At 35.6% G+C, this 15,805-nt stretch overlaps 1 protein-coding gene across 1 annotated transcript; it reads right to left on the reverse strand.

Moving 5' to 3' along the window:
- Positions 1-346: 346 nt before the first annotated feature.
- Positions 347-2,412, reverse strand: LOC131028781 (alpha-amylase). Its single transcript, XM_057959132.2, has 4 exons — positions 1,968-2,412; positions 1,765-1,894; positions 798-1,591; positions 347-699 (listed from the first exon to the last, which is right to left on the reverse strand). The coding sequence occupies exons 1-4, from the start codon at positions 2,103-2,105 to the stop codon at positions 442-444; spliced, it is 1,320 nt and encodes a 439-aa protein (XP_057815115.2). The 5' UTR covers positions 2,106-2,412; the 3' UTR covers positions 347-441.
- Between the last annotated feature and the right edge of the window lie 13,393 nt (positions 2,413-15,805).

The following is a 15,805-nucleotide window of genomic DNA, read 5'->3' on the forward strand; positions in this document are numbered from 1 at the left end:
GTAAATATAGAAAAATGTGATATAATATTAAACTAGGCTTTCTAAATCTTCAATCATATTATCGTATCCCATACTCGAACATAAAACCCTTTTCTGAGTTAGTGTGAACAAACCCTACGAAACCTCTTCCAAATTAGATACAGCACAGAGTAAAGTTTCTCCGATGTGAAATGTCATGCCCATCTGTGAGATATAGATACGGAGGAATTGATAGGAGGATGTAAAATGTGGATATGCTTTAGTTTGAATTTAAACATGTGATTGAGAATTTTTGATCCAGGAAATAATTAACTCTCAAAAACAGGAAAGGAAGAACAGCAGAGACTATAACAGAATAACGATCGGATATAAATTAATAATCTTCATTAGTTTATTGAATTAATTACAGAAATTTCCATAAATGGAATGACATTAATAGCTGGTGGCAGTGGAAGTAGAAGTTTAAGTCTTTCTTTCCCAGACAACATAGTCGTTTCCCGATGCGGTGAGTTGGAAATCTTTTGAGGGGAGGTACTTTCCCACATCATATCTGGCTCCGATTTTCATGATAACCTTATCCTCGATGTTGGCCATGTACAAGTCGGACTCTGCGGTTATGATGGTACAAGCACTGTTGGCCTTGATTTGGTTTCTCTTTCGTATTTCAATCAGCTGTTTGATGCCCCCCTTCAAGTTCGTGTCCTGAAAATGATCATAAAACTGCACGCAGACAGTACAGTCAGTCAATAAAATTATAATCACAGCACATGTCCGCTAAATAATAATAACAACAGAAGTTAAAAAAGACAAGAAATTACAATGGTGGGCACTCCGGGGTGAGTGAGAATATAGGCATATCCTTGCATAAGTTTATCAGGAGGAAATGGCCATAAGTTCTGCGTAGAGCCCGTGTCGTGGTTGTCAATGAAGGTGATGGCCTTTTCGGGCAAGACGCCGATCATGCCAGAGGGTTTGCCGTTGGAGTCCCTTAAACGCCAGAGCTCGTTGTTCTGCACAGCAAGCTGCAGAATTCCTTTGGTAGTAAAGTCGAAAGCGGCAGAACTATCGGCGGTGGAGTGAACCCAATCGACCAGGCCCTGCCGATGAGCATTCTCTCCTCCGTTTCCAAAATTAAGTGTGTCCCACACCTCTCCCACAGCGAAAGAAGGTGTGGTGTTTTGGATGTACATAGACAGGAAATTCCCGGCGTATCCTCTGGCGAAGTCGAACCTCCAGCCGTCAAAGCCAATATCGGACATGAGCCACTTCATCCACTCGGACAACTCGCTCTGCACACGCGGGTTTGTGTGATCGACGTCAGGGGCAGCCTCGTAGTCTTTTCCAGTGTCCGCATTGCCCGTGCCGCATGAGTAGGGCTTGTCGTTGACGGGAATGGCCCAGGCGCCCCAGTCGAGGCGGTCGTCATCTGTTCCTCCTTCGAAAATACACCAGTTCCCTTTGTCGTCCTGCTTTGAGCCCGTCCGGTGATTGATGACTATGTCGCACACACACCCCACTCCGTTCTGGTGGAACGCCTGAACCGCCTGCCGCAGCTCAGAGGAAGTTCCATACTTGGATTCGTCCAGGTCGTACAGCTTCCCCGGCAGATAACCTGTATACTCGAATGTTGGTTTACATTACCACTAGTTTCATCTTAGGCAAAGAGAGCTATGGATTTAAATGACTGGTTCATAACTATTTATAGTTTATTAGGTTATGATTTTTCCATCCCTTGCGACCATCATAATTCAACCTAAAAAACAAAGCCCACGGTTTCTTTCATACCTTGTGGACCTACAGACTGAGAAGGTGGGGGAAACCAGACATCTGTTATACCGGCCCCTGCGATCTCTTTCGCAGCCCCTTCCAGTACGTTGTACCAGGAACCGCTCTTCCATGATTCCCAATTGAACCCCTGCCATTCACTGCATACGTTAGAATTATTATTAAATCTAACGTTACTAAGCTTTAGGTTGCCTGCTATTTACCTGAAAAAAGACAATATCCAGAGGATCAGGGTTGTTGTTGCCGCCTCCTCCTCCCCCTGGTGGTGCCTGGGTCGAGGCATGAATGATGAACCCTAATAATATGACCGTGGCTAATAATTCACCTCCCATCTTGCCCATATCTGGATTGATTTAGAGAATAACCAACGAAGCATTCAGATCGGTACGGCAAATGTTTGCTGCGCCGCTGCATCAGCTATCCATTTGGAAACTTTTTATACACGCCAACAACAACAAACACGATAACAACCACCACAAGTTAACATAAAGTGTGGCTGGCCATTCAATTTTGAGAACCTGCTGATAACAGATATTGTGCCTGCCTCCTCTGCAAGAGATTAGTTTCCATTATAGTGGGAAATTTCCCGGTTGGGGATGTCTATCAGCTTGAAAGTTGAACTGTAGGTAAATCTTCACTCAAAGTCGTTAAGATTTTACTAACAAATTCTCGACGAATTTTCTAGTTTTTTTTAAGTTCTTTTATAGTAACTACCATATTTATATTTTTAAAAATCTCTGTGGAGATAGATATCAAATTTTAAAAATAAAATAAAAATAGAGAAAATAATCTCTATGTTTTGGACTTTTTCTTAAAAAACAAGATATATATATAGTGTACAATAAATTCTATAAAAATTAAAAAATAAAAAAATAAAAAAATTGTCTTATAATTAAATAACAAAGTAATTTTTTTTTTAACCATTTAAACAAGACATAAATGAAATGTTGCCATTTCTGATTGGATAAAGAAGAAAACAACAGTCTTATCCTTTTTGTTTTTTTCATGGATAAGAAGGCTGATGCCATTGTAGAATTATTTCCATGTGGTAGTAATACATAATTAATTATTTATCATAAATAAATAAATTTAATTTTAAAATTATATAACTAATTTAGAAAAATTATGTATTTATCTCTAGAATAATGATGTAAAGATAATATTGATGATACTTCGAATTAAAGGGAAGGGTTAGAATTTTACATGTATTGAATGTGCTACGATGATATTCTATTTGATGAAATGTGATATGACACATTTGATATAGCCACCTAATAATAATTCACTTAATTGTAAAAAATGTAATCAATCACAATATGATGTGGTAATATGTCTTTGTTTGATGTAGATATGTAATGCAATCTTGACTTTATAATACACAATAATGAGTTTCTATGCAATATGAGTCATTATCTAAAATGTTAAATATAAAAGTATTAATGATTGTACATGCTTCTTTTAAGTGGTAGCATCCAATGAATACATGACATTGAAGGAGAGAAAAAATAGTGAATAATAAAAGTAATCAAATCATAAAAGCATGTAAGCATATCATGTAGTATGTAAGCACACAGGATAATAAAATTTATTAAGAAATGTGTGGAAGACTATCCCTAGCCTATAGACAAATAAAAAAGTAGGGATAACACTAAAGACTACATGACTATCATATAAGCATCACGATAATGCAATCAAATTAAAAGATAGAGATGTGAGCATAATTTTGTAGGATACAAGCATGAAGATACATGTGAAAATGAATTTTTCTTGATATTGATAATATAATATGGTTAGCATAAGCATAAAAAAATGATAAGCATGAAATAAAAGTTATAAGCACTCAAAGTTTGCATGGCAGGCATGAAAATCTAATGATGTTCTACTAATCCATCTAACAATTCACAAATGCATAAATTTAATCTTCTTTGATGATACATTCCCTAGCCTATTTATTCCCTTGACAATCTTGTAAAAGTTTAATTTTTTTTTTTATAAATGCTTAACTTGTAGGCACCTTATAGACCATGTTAGAAAATGTATCTTTTAATAGAAATAGAAACATTTATTGGGCCATGAAAGTTATCCAATCACACAATGTGCAAAGTCAAAAACAAGAAAATATGCAAAAAAAAACAAATGGTCTGGTGTTATAGCCCGAAATTTATCTATCCTAATAATTCATTAAAAAAAATAGAGTAGCAAATTATTCAAATAGGGTTGAAAGAAAGGAGAGGACTTGATCGGAATCAGATGGCTTAAATCATACACACTAAGATTTGACTTCTAGACTCAAAAGTGTTACACACTTTAAAGTTGGCTAACATTCGCTAGACTTGATATGTTGCTTAGTGTGTGTGGTTTAAGGTTGGCTGATGAGAATATGTAGAAGATCAACTATATCTAAATAGAAAAAAGAGACTTGGAAGAAAGGGACCAAAAATTGATTTTGAAAATGATCTATATACGTTTCAAAGATCCTAGTTGAGAAGGAGGACCGAGTTTCACATACAGGACTTAACAGATTTCATATACTTTTATGGTGCTTATCTTTAGTGTAGGGAAGAAGAGGTTGGCCAAAGATCATTGATTAAAATCTAGTGAAGCATTGCAGGAAGATAATAAGTAAATTATTTCATTTAAGATAAGCTAAATATTAGCTATGTTGTTTCTATTTAGTCGATTGACCATCATAATGTATGATAGCATTGGTTCGCATATAATCCAGTCTTATCGTATGAGTATAGTCGGATTTTATTCTTTTGATTCTATCCTACATGTTGATGGGTGTTTTGACAAAATCACCAAAAGTCAGGTAGGATAAGAGAACAAACACCACCTCTCCTAAAAAGAAATCAATCTTGAAAGACTAATTACTCCAAGGTCTCTATAGTCGGGTCATAACAATGTTGGATCACTCAATGGCTGGTGCGATTGTACCTGTCAAGGGGCATGATGGTTGTAACTGAGTAAATAGAGTTCCTTCTTTGTTTTTTATTTTATTTTTAAATTTTAACTTCAATCCAAAAAAATGTCAAAAGATAGATTAGGGAAACGAGAGATAATAAGAAAATCAATACATAACAACTGAATGAACCACGAAGTTAGTGCATCATAGAAAGGTATTCTCAATAACACTTAATCAGCATTCAACATAACACTCCAGAAAATGTGCAAAGTCAGACTACTTGCATATAAACTAAAAATGAATATCACAAGATCATATAGTTTCTCTACCATTTCATTCCTCATATACCATTAACATACATAATATGATTCACAAAAATGATAAAGTTGAAAGGACAAGTTGTTGATTCAAATGGAAGAAGATACCAAGCTACAAAGAACAATAACCAAGAGAACGCGTGTTGTAGATCAGGCAATCCACAAGTTGCTTTTGTATTAATCTTTGTAAAATGAATAACAATATTTCAAGAGTTCATGAGAAAGAAATTGCATAAAACTAAATTCTCTACCTAAATGGGCTTGAATCACCAATTTGCAGACCCTCAAAATGGCCCAAATCTTATAGTTTATAGACTTTAACCCTACACCCTAGGAAGGAATCATGCCTATAAACTTGGGTTACAAAATGGTGGGATTTGTAATCAACATGCAAGTCGTTGCCTATGAAATCCACTTAACTATTATTGAACTGGTGCTCGCAGCTCGTTCTCTTAACGATGCTTCTGCTACAGAACCTCTGAATCATGCAATGATGGAGTGGAAGTAAGACAAGTGTAACAAAAGGTGCCAGTTGGAAAATTGCAGTGATTTATGGCAGTGATATTGCTTGTCATGCATCACGAGGCTAACTACCTATTTGCCTTCTATTCTTCTTATAGTTCCAATAGTTGGCGATGAAGCAGTCTATGGAAGCAGCAGGCGGGTCATCAATATACTGGATTCTGAATTTAGATAATCTAAGTATCTCCTTTACACTTTCCAACTTACTCACCATGTCATCCATTATTACTTCAGCCCCTTGACACTAGAATACTATGTACATGTATCTATCCATTGTTTCTACATTAAACTCAACAGTGGATGCAAAGTGGTCAGCCATGTAAGAGTCTCATCTACTAAGTATAGTCTCTTGATGTAATAGCCCATTTTTCTTGAGACTGTAACCATACTTTCCTAACAACTTAACCAGGAACTGCTCATATTGTTCTAGTGCATTAAGGGGTGGAGGATGTTCTTTAAGAACCTTGATACGACTCTGCTCTATTATTTCCATATTTTAATCTAAAACATCTATAGATGATTGCAAACTATTGATATCTTCTCCTCCTAGTAGGTCGTCTTTTTCAATCACATCCTCTCCTAATCTTCAGAATTTCTTAAGTATCTTATGTTGTTTTGAAAACCGAAGAAGTTGTCATTCCAATTGTGCAGAACAATAAATAAGAGAATTCTCAGTGAAATGAGCTTCTTCAAATTCCTCCATTGTATCTTGCAAGAATATTTTGATTTTACTCAATTGAACCTGAGCCTAGGTTTTAACTATAGTTTCCACTCTCCTTATATCATATAACACTTTTAAATCACCCTATGGGAGAGATAAAGTAGATGATATTGTGTTGTCAACCCTAGAGTCAAGTTGTTTTTTTTATCTCCATAATAAATTATTTATATTGCTTTAGTTGTTCTTTAGCTTCTACTTTGGTTTTATGCTCTTTCTCCATCCTGGTTTGAACAGTTGAAGTAGCAACAACTAGAGTGGCAATTTCTCCCCATTTGGTCTATTTACTTATATCAACCTTTGAGACTTGATATCTTGGGGTGGTTTGAGGCTATCCTTTAGTATCTTGTACACGAGCTGCTATACTTAGAATTACGTCTCCCGAGTTAGTTCTAGAAAGACGATGAATTGTTTTGGCCCTCTTAGCTCTTCTTGGAGACTCAGTAATTGCTTGCTGCAAAGTGATACTTGGGAGGATGACTTTCTCCTTTTTCTTGGAAGTGGAATTCAACCATTGAGGCATATTGTCCTCACCCTCTATCGTTACTTCTATAGTGATCTTGTGGGCCTCTACATGTTGTTCTTGTTCTTCCTTTTCTTCTTGATGTTCCTATTGAAGTAGAGGATTCTGTGGCTATTGTTGGAGTTGAGATACTTGCTAAGAAAGGTTTGCTTAAAGAACCCGATCAGGAGTTAGCTGTTGTTACTTAACCAATTCCTCCAATATCTTAGTAATTTCCTCTCCAAACACCCTTTCTGATTCATTTGTTTGTTTCTCCTCACCCCCCTCTAAATGTCTTAGTAGGTTCTCCTAGTCTTGAGGAGTGAGAACCATCCTTTCATCTTGTTCATCCTCCTCCATCATTTGCACCTGTACCTCCATGGGTTGCACTTGAATCATAGGTTCTTGAGCCTTGGGTGTTGTATGAGTCATATTAGGCTACCTTTTCTTTGTTTCACCCCTTTCTTTCAAGCAATCACTACAATAGGCTCATCATCTTGGTCATAATTAGTTCCAACATTATGAATAATTACCTATTATTGTGTTGGAATAGAGGTAGGTTTTGGTGTTTGTGTCACAGGAGGGACTTTTTCTTTAGTGGTTTCAGTATGCATAGTACCCTCACCTAGTTTCATTCTAATTATAGGAACAACAAGATGAATATAAGGTTGAGGGAACGCTTGTAGTCCAGTGGTAATCCCGTGCTCGACAACTATTTTAAATAATTGAGACTCTTTCATTTTTGCATCCAACTGCCTCATGAGATCTTGACCATCAACTTTTGGTGTAGTAGTTTCAGGATGAATAGGAGTATTTTTTCTTAATCCCGATCTCATCCTCCTAGTATACTCCTTGGTTGTTTTGGTTTGAGGGTTATATGTAGATTTTAATTTCTTCCTTTCTTTTGTCATGCTTAGCCTAATCCTCAAACCCAACCACTGCCTTGTCCTTTGTATCACCTTTTCTAAGATTATTTCTATATCAACAATTTCTTGGTTTGACCACTGGATAGGGGAGAGTGGCCTCTTGTCAATCTCTTTTTCTTTGTATATTGGGTCTAATATTTCCCCATCATCTCTAAGATCCTGGGGAAGATTAGTTTCTATTTTAAAGTTCCTAATCTAAGGAATTGTCAATCTTTGGTATCTTCTTTCACGAGCCTCAAAATTGTCCTACATGTCAGCTCAAAAATCCTCTAAGGCTGGCTGGTGACCTGTATACAAAATAGGCATCATCTGCTTCAGTTTTCCCCAAGGATCATATTTCTCTTACATAATCCAATTCTTTTAAACTAAGGTTCTGTAGCTCTTGTTCAACTTCCTTAGCTACTTGCAAATTCTGACAAGAAAAACATTCTAGTGAAATGGGGAAGGTGACCCAAGTTTTGTTCTTGAGGGTTAGGAGGGATTGCAACCCTACAATCTATCGTGTATACTAAAGAATAATTATTATTTTTACTACAAAACCTAGGAAGGAGGAAAATCATTCCAACAAATCTAGTCACCCTTATGTAAGTAGAGCGTTAATTTTGAAGGAACGAACAACTCCATTCTTTGATCATTTTCATTGCCTTTGGTGAAATTCTATACCCTACATTGCTTATTAGTTTGTATATGAATGCATATATAAATGTGTCATTTATCCTCTTGAAATGAAACTTAGCTTGTGTGATGTGTAATTGAGTGTAATGTTCCCACAACTTGATCTTCCCTGGCTCTTCTCCCAATTTACCTTCTTTATTCAAACCCGGGTACTTACCAGCTAGAGTTGCTACCCATATGACATAAGAAGTCATGACAAGATTCTTCATTTGCAGAACTGTAGTTAGCTATTTATGAATATTATTAGAGATAATCTATGGCCAATCAAAATATTCTTTACCTATTAGGATTGAGTGCATGTAGTGGAACATCCATAGGTGGAAATGTCGACAATCTGGCTTATTGAAGGCATGACTTAGCATAATCACCAAATCCTTTGGTGCAAACTTGAAATCTGCCCTCAAGATATCTGTTGCCTTTAAACCTATCTTTCTAGGTTCTTCTAACCAAGCTTTGGTGATGTGATGTTTGTAATTAGAAGCATTCTTATGAAATATAGAGGTTACCTCTTCTTTTGTAGTTTGATGAGCTTCATCCCTTTCCGAGATCCCAAATGTCATCCCAATTATCTTGAGAGACAGATCGACTATCACATTACCCATCACATCTACACACTTTCTAGTTTCCTGATTATAATGATGAGCTATTGTGAGGATTAGCTCAGGGGATTGTACAACCTATGGGAAGATTGTGGCTTTGTCTTGTTCAAATATCTTAATATGTCTATATGGTTCTTCTAGGTTAGTTTGCGCCACTTATCACTAGTACATTCGGGTCAAAATTTTGATGGCAAATCGTCGAAATTCCAACACAATTTCGTCACACTAACGACAAAAAAAACCGTCAAAAAATTTGTGTCAGAAGTTCCGACTATCCTTGTGGCCGTCACAATTTCGACATCACCTCCAACCTTTCCGACGGTCGCCATGGATGCTCATACCTCGAAAGAATACCATCGCGATCTTGGCCTATCATCGGAATTCTGACTCCAAAGGATAAAATTCCAAAAGAGGAGTGCTGTTGGATGCACAGCATCCTCGTCGGAACTCTCTTGGAGGCCGTCGTGGAGTCAAAATTCCGACGATAGGCCAATTTTTCAGAAATTTTTTTTTATAGAAAAAGATTGACATTGGTATCTCTCTTCTATCTCTCTTCTCTATCCCTCTCTACTATCTCTCTTCTCTCTCCCCTCTCTAGGTCTCTTTCTCCATCCCTCTCTTCTTCTCTCCCTCTCTACTTCTCTTTCTCTACCCTCTCCAGGTCATTATCTCTTCCTCTCACCCTCTCTCTCTCTCTCTCTCTCACCTCTATAGGTCTCACCGTCCATTCCTCCATCATTACCCATGTTGTCAAGTTGCAAGATATTTCCCAAAGTACTTGGTTGCTAGGGTTGATTTGCTTAAGTGTTGGAGTCAGAGTTAGATGAGACTTGCATGATTAAGCTGTATTAAGTGATCAAGTCACCAAGATCTCAATTGTAAACATGACTAGGTTCTAGGGTTTCAGGGTATAGCATAGGTCAAGATTGAGGTATGGTGGTCAAGAATTACCTTCCAATGACAAAAGACATCCAAATGATGAAGAATGAAGGCAATGAACTCATAGAAGTTTGGAGGAGATAATTTGACTAAGTTAAAATTTTGTTTAAGTCATGGTCATGATACTAGCTTGCTCATCAAGAGCAATTTGTGTGAATGAACCCTAGAAATGTGCCCATGCTAGAGAAGCAATAATTCCAATAAAACCTAAGGCAATGCTAGTAAGGGGTCAAAATTAAAGAATTAGGGTACAAAAAACAAAATTTGGCTAAGTCGAGATGTTGCTCAAGGATGACCTAAATCATGGAGTGTAAATCAATCATGAAACATGAGAATGGATAGGTCTTGACCCAAGCAACGTAAGCCCCCCTTGTGATTCCAACAGATATCACATCACAATCATTGAGTCTATCTGCAATATAAAGTCAAGACCTGACTATTGGAATCTTGGAGTCATCCCATTTGATCACGTAGTTTAGCACTTGGGAGGATTTTGTTCAAGAGAGGATAGAATACTTAGCATTTTATTTTGTGTTGCATAGTGCATAAAAAACACATCAACAGAAACCATTGAAAGGTTTGGTTAAAGCCTTCAAATCACAATCTCTACGAGAAGCTATCAAGAGTGCCCAAAATTTGGAAACTTTAGTATCCAAGAACATAATTCATAAGGCACCACTTTTAGAGCAACCAAAGAAGCTTATCAATGTAATATTTTATTTACCTTGGATATGTTTTATCCGAAGTGTGATATTCCACTATTAAAAAGCTTAATTAGGTAATATTTTTACTTAGGTAGGATAAGATAATGAGTTTCACATTCTCCTTCTTTGATTGAGATTCTACTTTTTCCTTGTCACAAATTTGGAAACTTGGATAAGCAATTTCTTTTTTTGGTTTTCTACCTCTTCATGATCCTCATGGATTTGGAATCTTGGAAGCTATATATTGTAGGTTTTTCCTCGTTTAACATATCAAATGAAACTATTGTGAGCTTTCATATCTTAACATACCAAGGGCTTAAGTTTGGGAACGACAGGGGGATGACGAAGGGGGCGGGGTGGGATGCAAATATATATACAACTTAAAAAATTAATTATAAAAGGATGTGTATAGAATAAGTATAACAACTGTAAATAAAAATTTGCCGCACTATGTAAATTTTACAATAAACATTAAAAATATGTCAATGATTGCATTAAAATTTGAACATTAACAATGGTGGTAGAGTTTTGGAACTTTGGGAACAAACTAAGAATAAGTATAAGAATTGCAGATGAAACTTTGGCATACTAAGTGTTTAAACTAGTCAACATAAAAAAAATGGAAATTATTGCACTAACAATAAGGATGGTGGGTAGAGGTTTGGGGTCAATGGGTAGTGCCCCTTGTGGGGGGTTTGGGGCAGAGCCCCCATCAAGGTTAGGGGGCATTGCCAAACCTTTAATACGGATGACATTTTCACAATAATTTCACCATTTTTGTTTAGAATTAGAGTTTCTAATTGGGGGCCATGGGAGACTCATAGGCATCCTCAAGATGGTCAAGAGACTCCTTGGAGTCCCTAGGACGTCCCTAAGTAGTGCAACATGGGGATGTTTCCCCTAAGTATTGCATCTTGAAAAAATAGGGATTTTGGAGGGGGGGAAGGGGTCCCCATGATTCAATGGTTTCAAAAGATTCTAAGTTTTTTTTTTATCTTGTCATAACAAAATATACTCCTCTTGCATCCTTGGATGATTTGAAAATTGAAAACAATTTGACAAGAAAAAACTAACTTCTAAAGTTTAGACTTAGTTTTCTTTTTTTATCCAAGTCACTACAACATTTCAATGATCAAAGTAGCTTTTTTTTGGTGGTTTCGAAGCATCCAAAAGGCTTGAGAAATTCAATATTATCTTTCATTCCACCAAAATTGGAGATCAAGAAGCATGCTCACAAACAAGGATTTGTTTGTAACTTAAGGCAATCGACTAGTTTTTGGGGCATTTTTAGGTCTAAAGAACCTACCATTGTGTCAAAAAGGCCCATAAGACCCCATTTTCATCTAAAAATTGTCTCTTTTGGTCGTAGAAGCATTTAAGGAAAAAAAAATTACACAACCAATGATATGCCTATACCATACATATTTGAGTTAAAAAAATAAAAAAATGGCAAGGTTTGGAGACCATTGAACAATTTGGGAGATTGCTAATACATACACTCAATTTATAAAGTCTCAATTTGATGTACTTAATCTTTGAGAGGCCTATACAAAAGCATTTTGTAATTGTGAACTAAGAAAAATTTCCATTTTTGGCAGTTTTCATCATGGATTATGGTATTAAATTCTGACATTCTATTGTCAAGATAAATTCAGAGAGCCACTTGTACTCGAAACAAGGGATAGTGAAAAATTACATTATGTAGGATCTCCTACCCTATCTCATTTAATTCATTCCTACACCAAGTGACTATGAACAAAAGCGTACGTATTTAACAACAATGACATGGTCCATGGACTAGTGATCCTCCTCTTGATACTCCATCTACAAATGAGAACATCTCTTATACACTTTGCTACTTCAGAATTAAAAGTTACTTCTTCTAGAACTTTCCATGATTCTTTGCAATAGGATTATATGTCTTCTAGATTCACCCCACTAGGACACATTCCTATCAAGCATCTTTACTTTTTTGAAAAGTAGACCACATTTCAGATCTAGATGATACCATAATGACTTTGATTTCCTCTTGCAAGATATTCCTCCATCATGTATTGCTTCATCGAAGTTCAAATTTGCTTCTTCAAGGGCTCTCAATGATTCTCTATATAGGATTCTTCGTGTCTATGAGATCCACTTCATTGGGAGGCCTACTTAAACATTTCATATTTGTTTGTGGACTCTCACCTTTCAAATATTGATGAAACAATTGAGAATATTTGTCTTCTCATTGATGACAATGCCCATCGAGTTACATCGTCTCCCATTGTAAATTCACTTGTTCTATCCCCACCATATCATGCAACATGACACATTCTATTTCACATTAATTAAGGTCTCACACTTCAATGATTGTAGTCCCTGAATATTTTATGGAATAATCATAGCTTAACATCAACATCAAGACACATGAGTTGCTCCAAAAACCATACATCTGAATTCCTTTCTACATTCCACTTGAATGGGAATTCAACAATTTGACAACTCAAGATTTCCATATTGTGAAAGGAAGGTGCATCATTTGTTGCAAATGAACCTACTACAACATTCACCATTCAACATTTTGCATTGCTTTTCTCTCTTCTTTATGGAGGCACCAACTTTAGGGGATGGGGTGGGTCTATATTATCCTTCACATATGTCACTTGGGATGAAGTTTTGTCCTATGGATTTTCTAGTCTCTACTTCGAGAGGGTACACTCTCTTTATAATTTGGGGTTATTTCATATTTTACATGGATACCTAACCTTGTGACCCATTTCTTCTTACCTTAATTGCACTTAAGGGGGTGTGCCAATGTACCATTTTATTCACCAAGTGGATATGTTTTATCGTAAGTATGATATTGCATTTGTTTGTTTAGTTTACTTAAGTAATTTCTTTTAACTTGACATAATGACTTGCACATTCTCCTTCTTTCATAGGATTATGTTTTCTTCCTTATCCTAAAAAAATTGGAAACTTGGATAAACAATTCCTTGTCTTTTGGTTTTCTATCTCATCCTCATCTTCATCCTCATGGATTAAAAATCTTGGATATCGAGTGAAGATATTGTGAACTTTTTTATTTTCTCTCTTATGAAATCAACTATGTTATGTTATTTTGATTTTATTATCATTTATATTTAACAATTTTAAAAATGTTATCACTTACATTAATTTATAGGTTAATATTTATTTTGTAGATTCTAATAGAATTGAATACCATACCCAAACAATATCTAGTATGAACTAGTTAGTTACAGGCTAGGTTCCAAGCGTACTTGGCAACACAATTTTTGAGCTTATGTTTGTTTATGATTTAACAATTGATGCATCTAGCTTTGCTACACATCTACTTTGAATACAATGAGAGGGTGATTTTGTCTAAGCCAAGAGTCCCTACTATCTAATATCACCCAAGAAAGATACTTATATTTTACCTTGGAAATATAAGCCTTTTGTAACTATAATTCAATGAATTGTGATAATAACTTAAAACGAAGTGAATTAAAATTTGATTGAGTTCCCCATTGTATTTTAACAAATCACCTAGGAAGATGTTCGTTCCTAACAATTTCCAATTCTCTTTCCAAAAGGATGAAAAAGAAGAGAAAGGAACTAATTAATGTTGGGACAAAATTCAGAAGACCTATGTTTTGTGTCTGAAAGCTACTAGCCTAGAGAGCATGGAAACAATCTAAAGTCATGGGAGAGAGTTTCAGTTCTATCTCTAGAAATTATGTCCAGTACTCTTGTATTGAATTTTTAAATCCTTCTAAGTTTAAATGTTCATGAGGAAACTCTAAAATTTTAATAAAATACATAAATGAAAACCAATTTTGTTTTCGTCGGAATACTTTTGAAAATCACATCACCTCAGTAATTGAACTGTAACAATAAGATTGCATACAAAGTGCAGGTTTGCTATGAAACATGTTAAAAGGGTTAAACTGTTTCAATTAATACAAACACTGGAACTATTAAACAACAATAGCTTGTTGGTAATCAAAATTTTGGACTATACCCACATTTTACACCTTTTCATATAGTTACAAAGAGCATAGAAAACATGTACGTGGAACTACAGATTCCAACATATGTAAAAATACAACAATCTAAATAAGAATGGGAAGCATGTGGAGAATGGTTAAGACATGCATAAATAAAAGGAAAACAAAAATCTCTCAATGTGTATCACAAATAAATCAAGGAAAAAAACTTTTAGGCAAGGGACCAATATGATCATAAAAATTTCAAAACTTCCAAAGTATAGAGCATTTGAGATTTTACAGAGAATGCACTAATTCAGCTTTATTCATGATGAGGCATATTCACAACTTTTGCAGTCGCACCATGGTGTTGTTTGTGTTGGCTCTGTTAGACCCTGCAATTAAGATTCAATATACGTACATTATTCAATAAGATTAACTGTGCAACATAATGAAATATTGAAAAGTGTGTTATCTTATTGAGCTTCGCTTTGTTTCAAGAATAGTTTAATATTCTCTACTTAACAGGGCCAACCACGTGAAGGTGGAAGCTCATTTGGCCCCTCCCCCCCCCTAACATCACTCTAAATTCCCCGTTAACATCTAACATTCATTCATTCTTTCATCCATTATTAAAATATAACATTCATTCATTATCACATAACGTTCATTAACACATAAAATTCATTAAATTTCATTAACACACAACATTCATCAATAATCATCAACACATATCATTCATGAACATTCATTAGCACATAATTACATTCATTAACACATAAAAATCAGTCATTATCAAATAAGGTAGATTACAATCATTTTTTTTTTTTTTTTTTTTGAAGTTATGTAAAGTCTAAGTGGAACATCGTCTCTTCATCATTTCCCCCATCTTCGGATGTTCTACCCTCTTCTCGTGCTCTTTATGTATGCCTAGTCCTATACAAAGGACGAGGATGCTGAACCAAAGGGGGGTCCTCTGCAATAACAAAGAATTGGGTTAAATTCAAAACTTTTTTTTATTATTGTTACAAGTATTTTATTAATTTAAAGAACACAATCGTTACACTCTTTACTTGATGGGGCCACATCATCTTCCACATCATTTTGTCTAGCCTCAACCTTGACATGCTGAACACCCTCTAGATCCTCTGGAGTTGAAATATGAAACGTTACATTAATCAATACACCAATTGCAATTAAATTTGTTTAAAGGAATAATAGTGGTCCTCTTTACCTGATTGGGGAACATCACATTCCTGATGT

This window comes from Cryptomeria japonica, chromosome 1, assembly GCF_030272615.1.
Source record: "Cryptomeria japonica chromosome 1, Sugi_1.0, whole genome shotgun sequence".
In the NCBI taxonomy this organism is placed as follows: domain Eukaryota; kingdom Viridiplantae; phylum Streptophyta; class Pinopsida; order Cupressales; family Cupressaceae; genus Cryptomeria; species Cryptomeria japonica.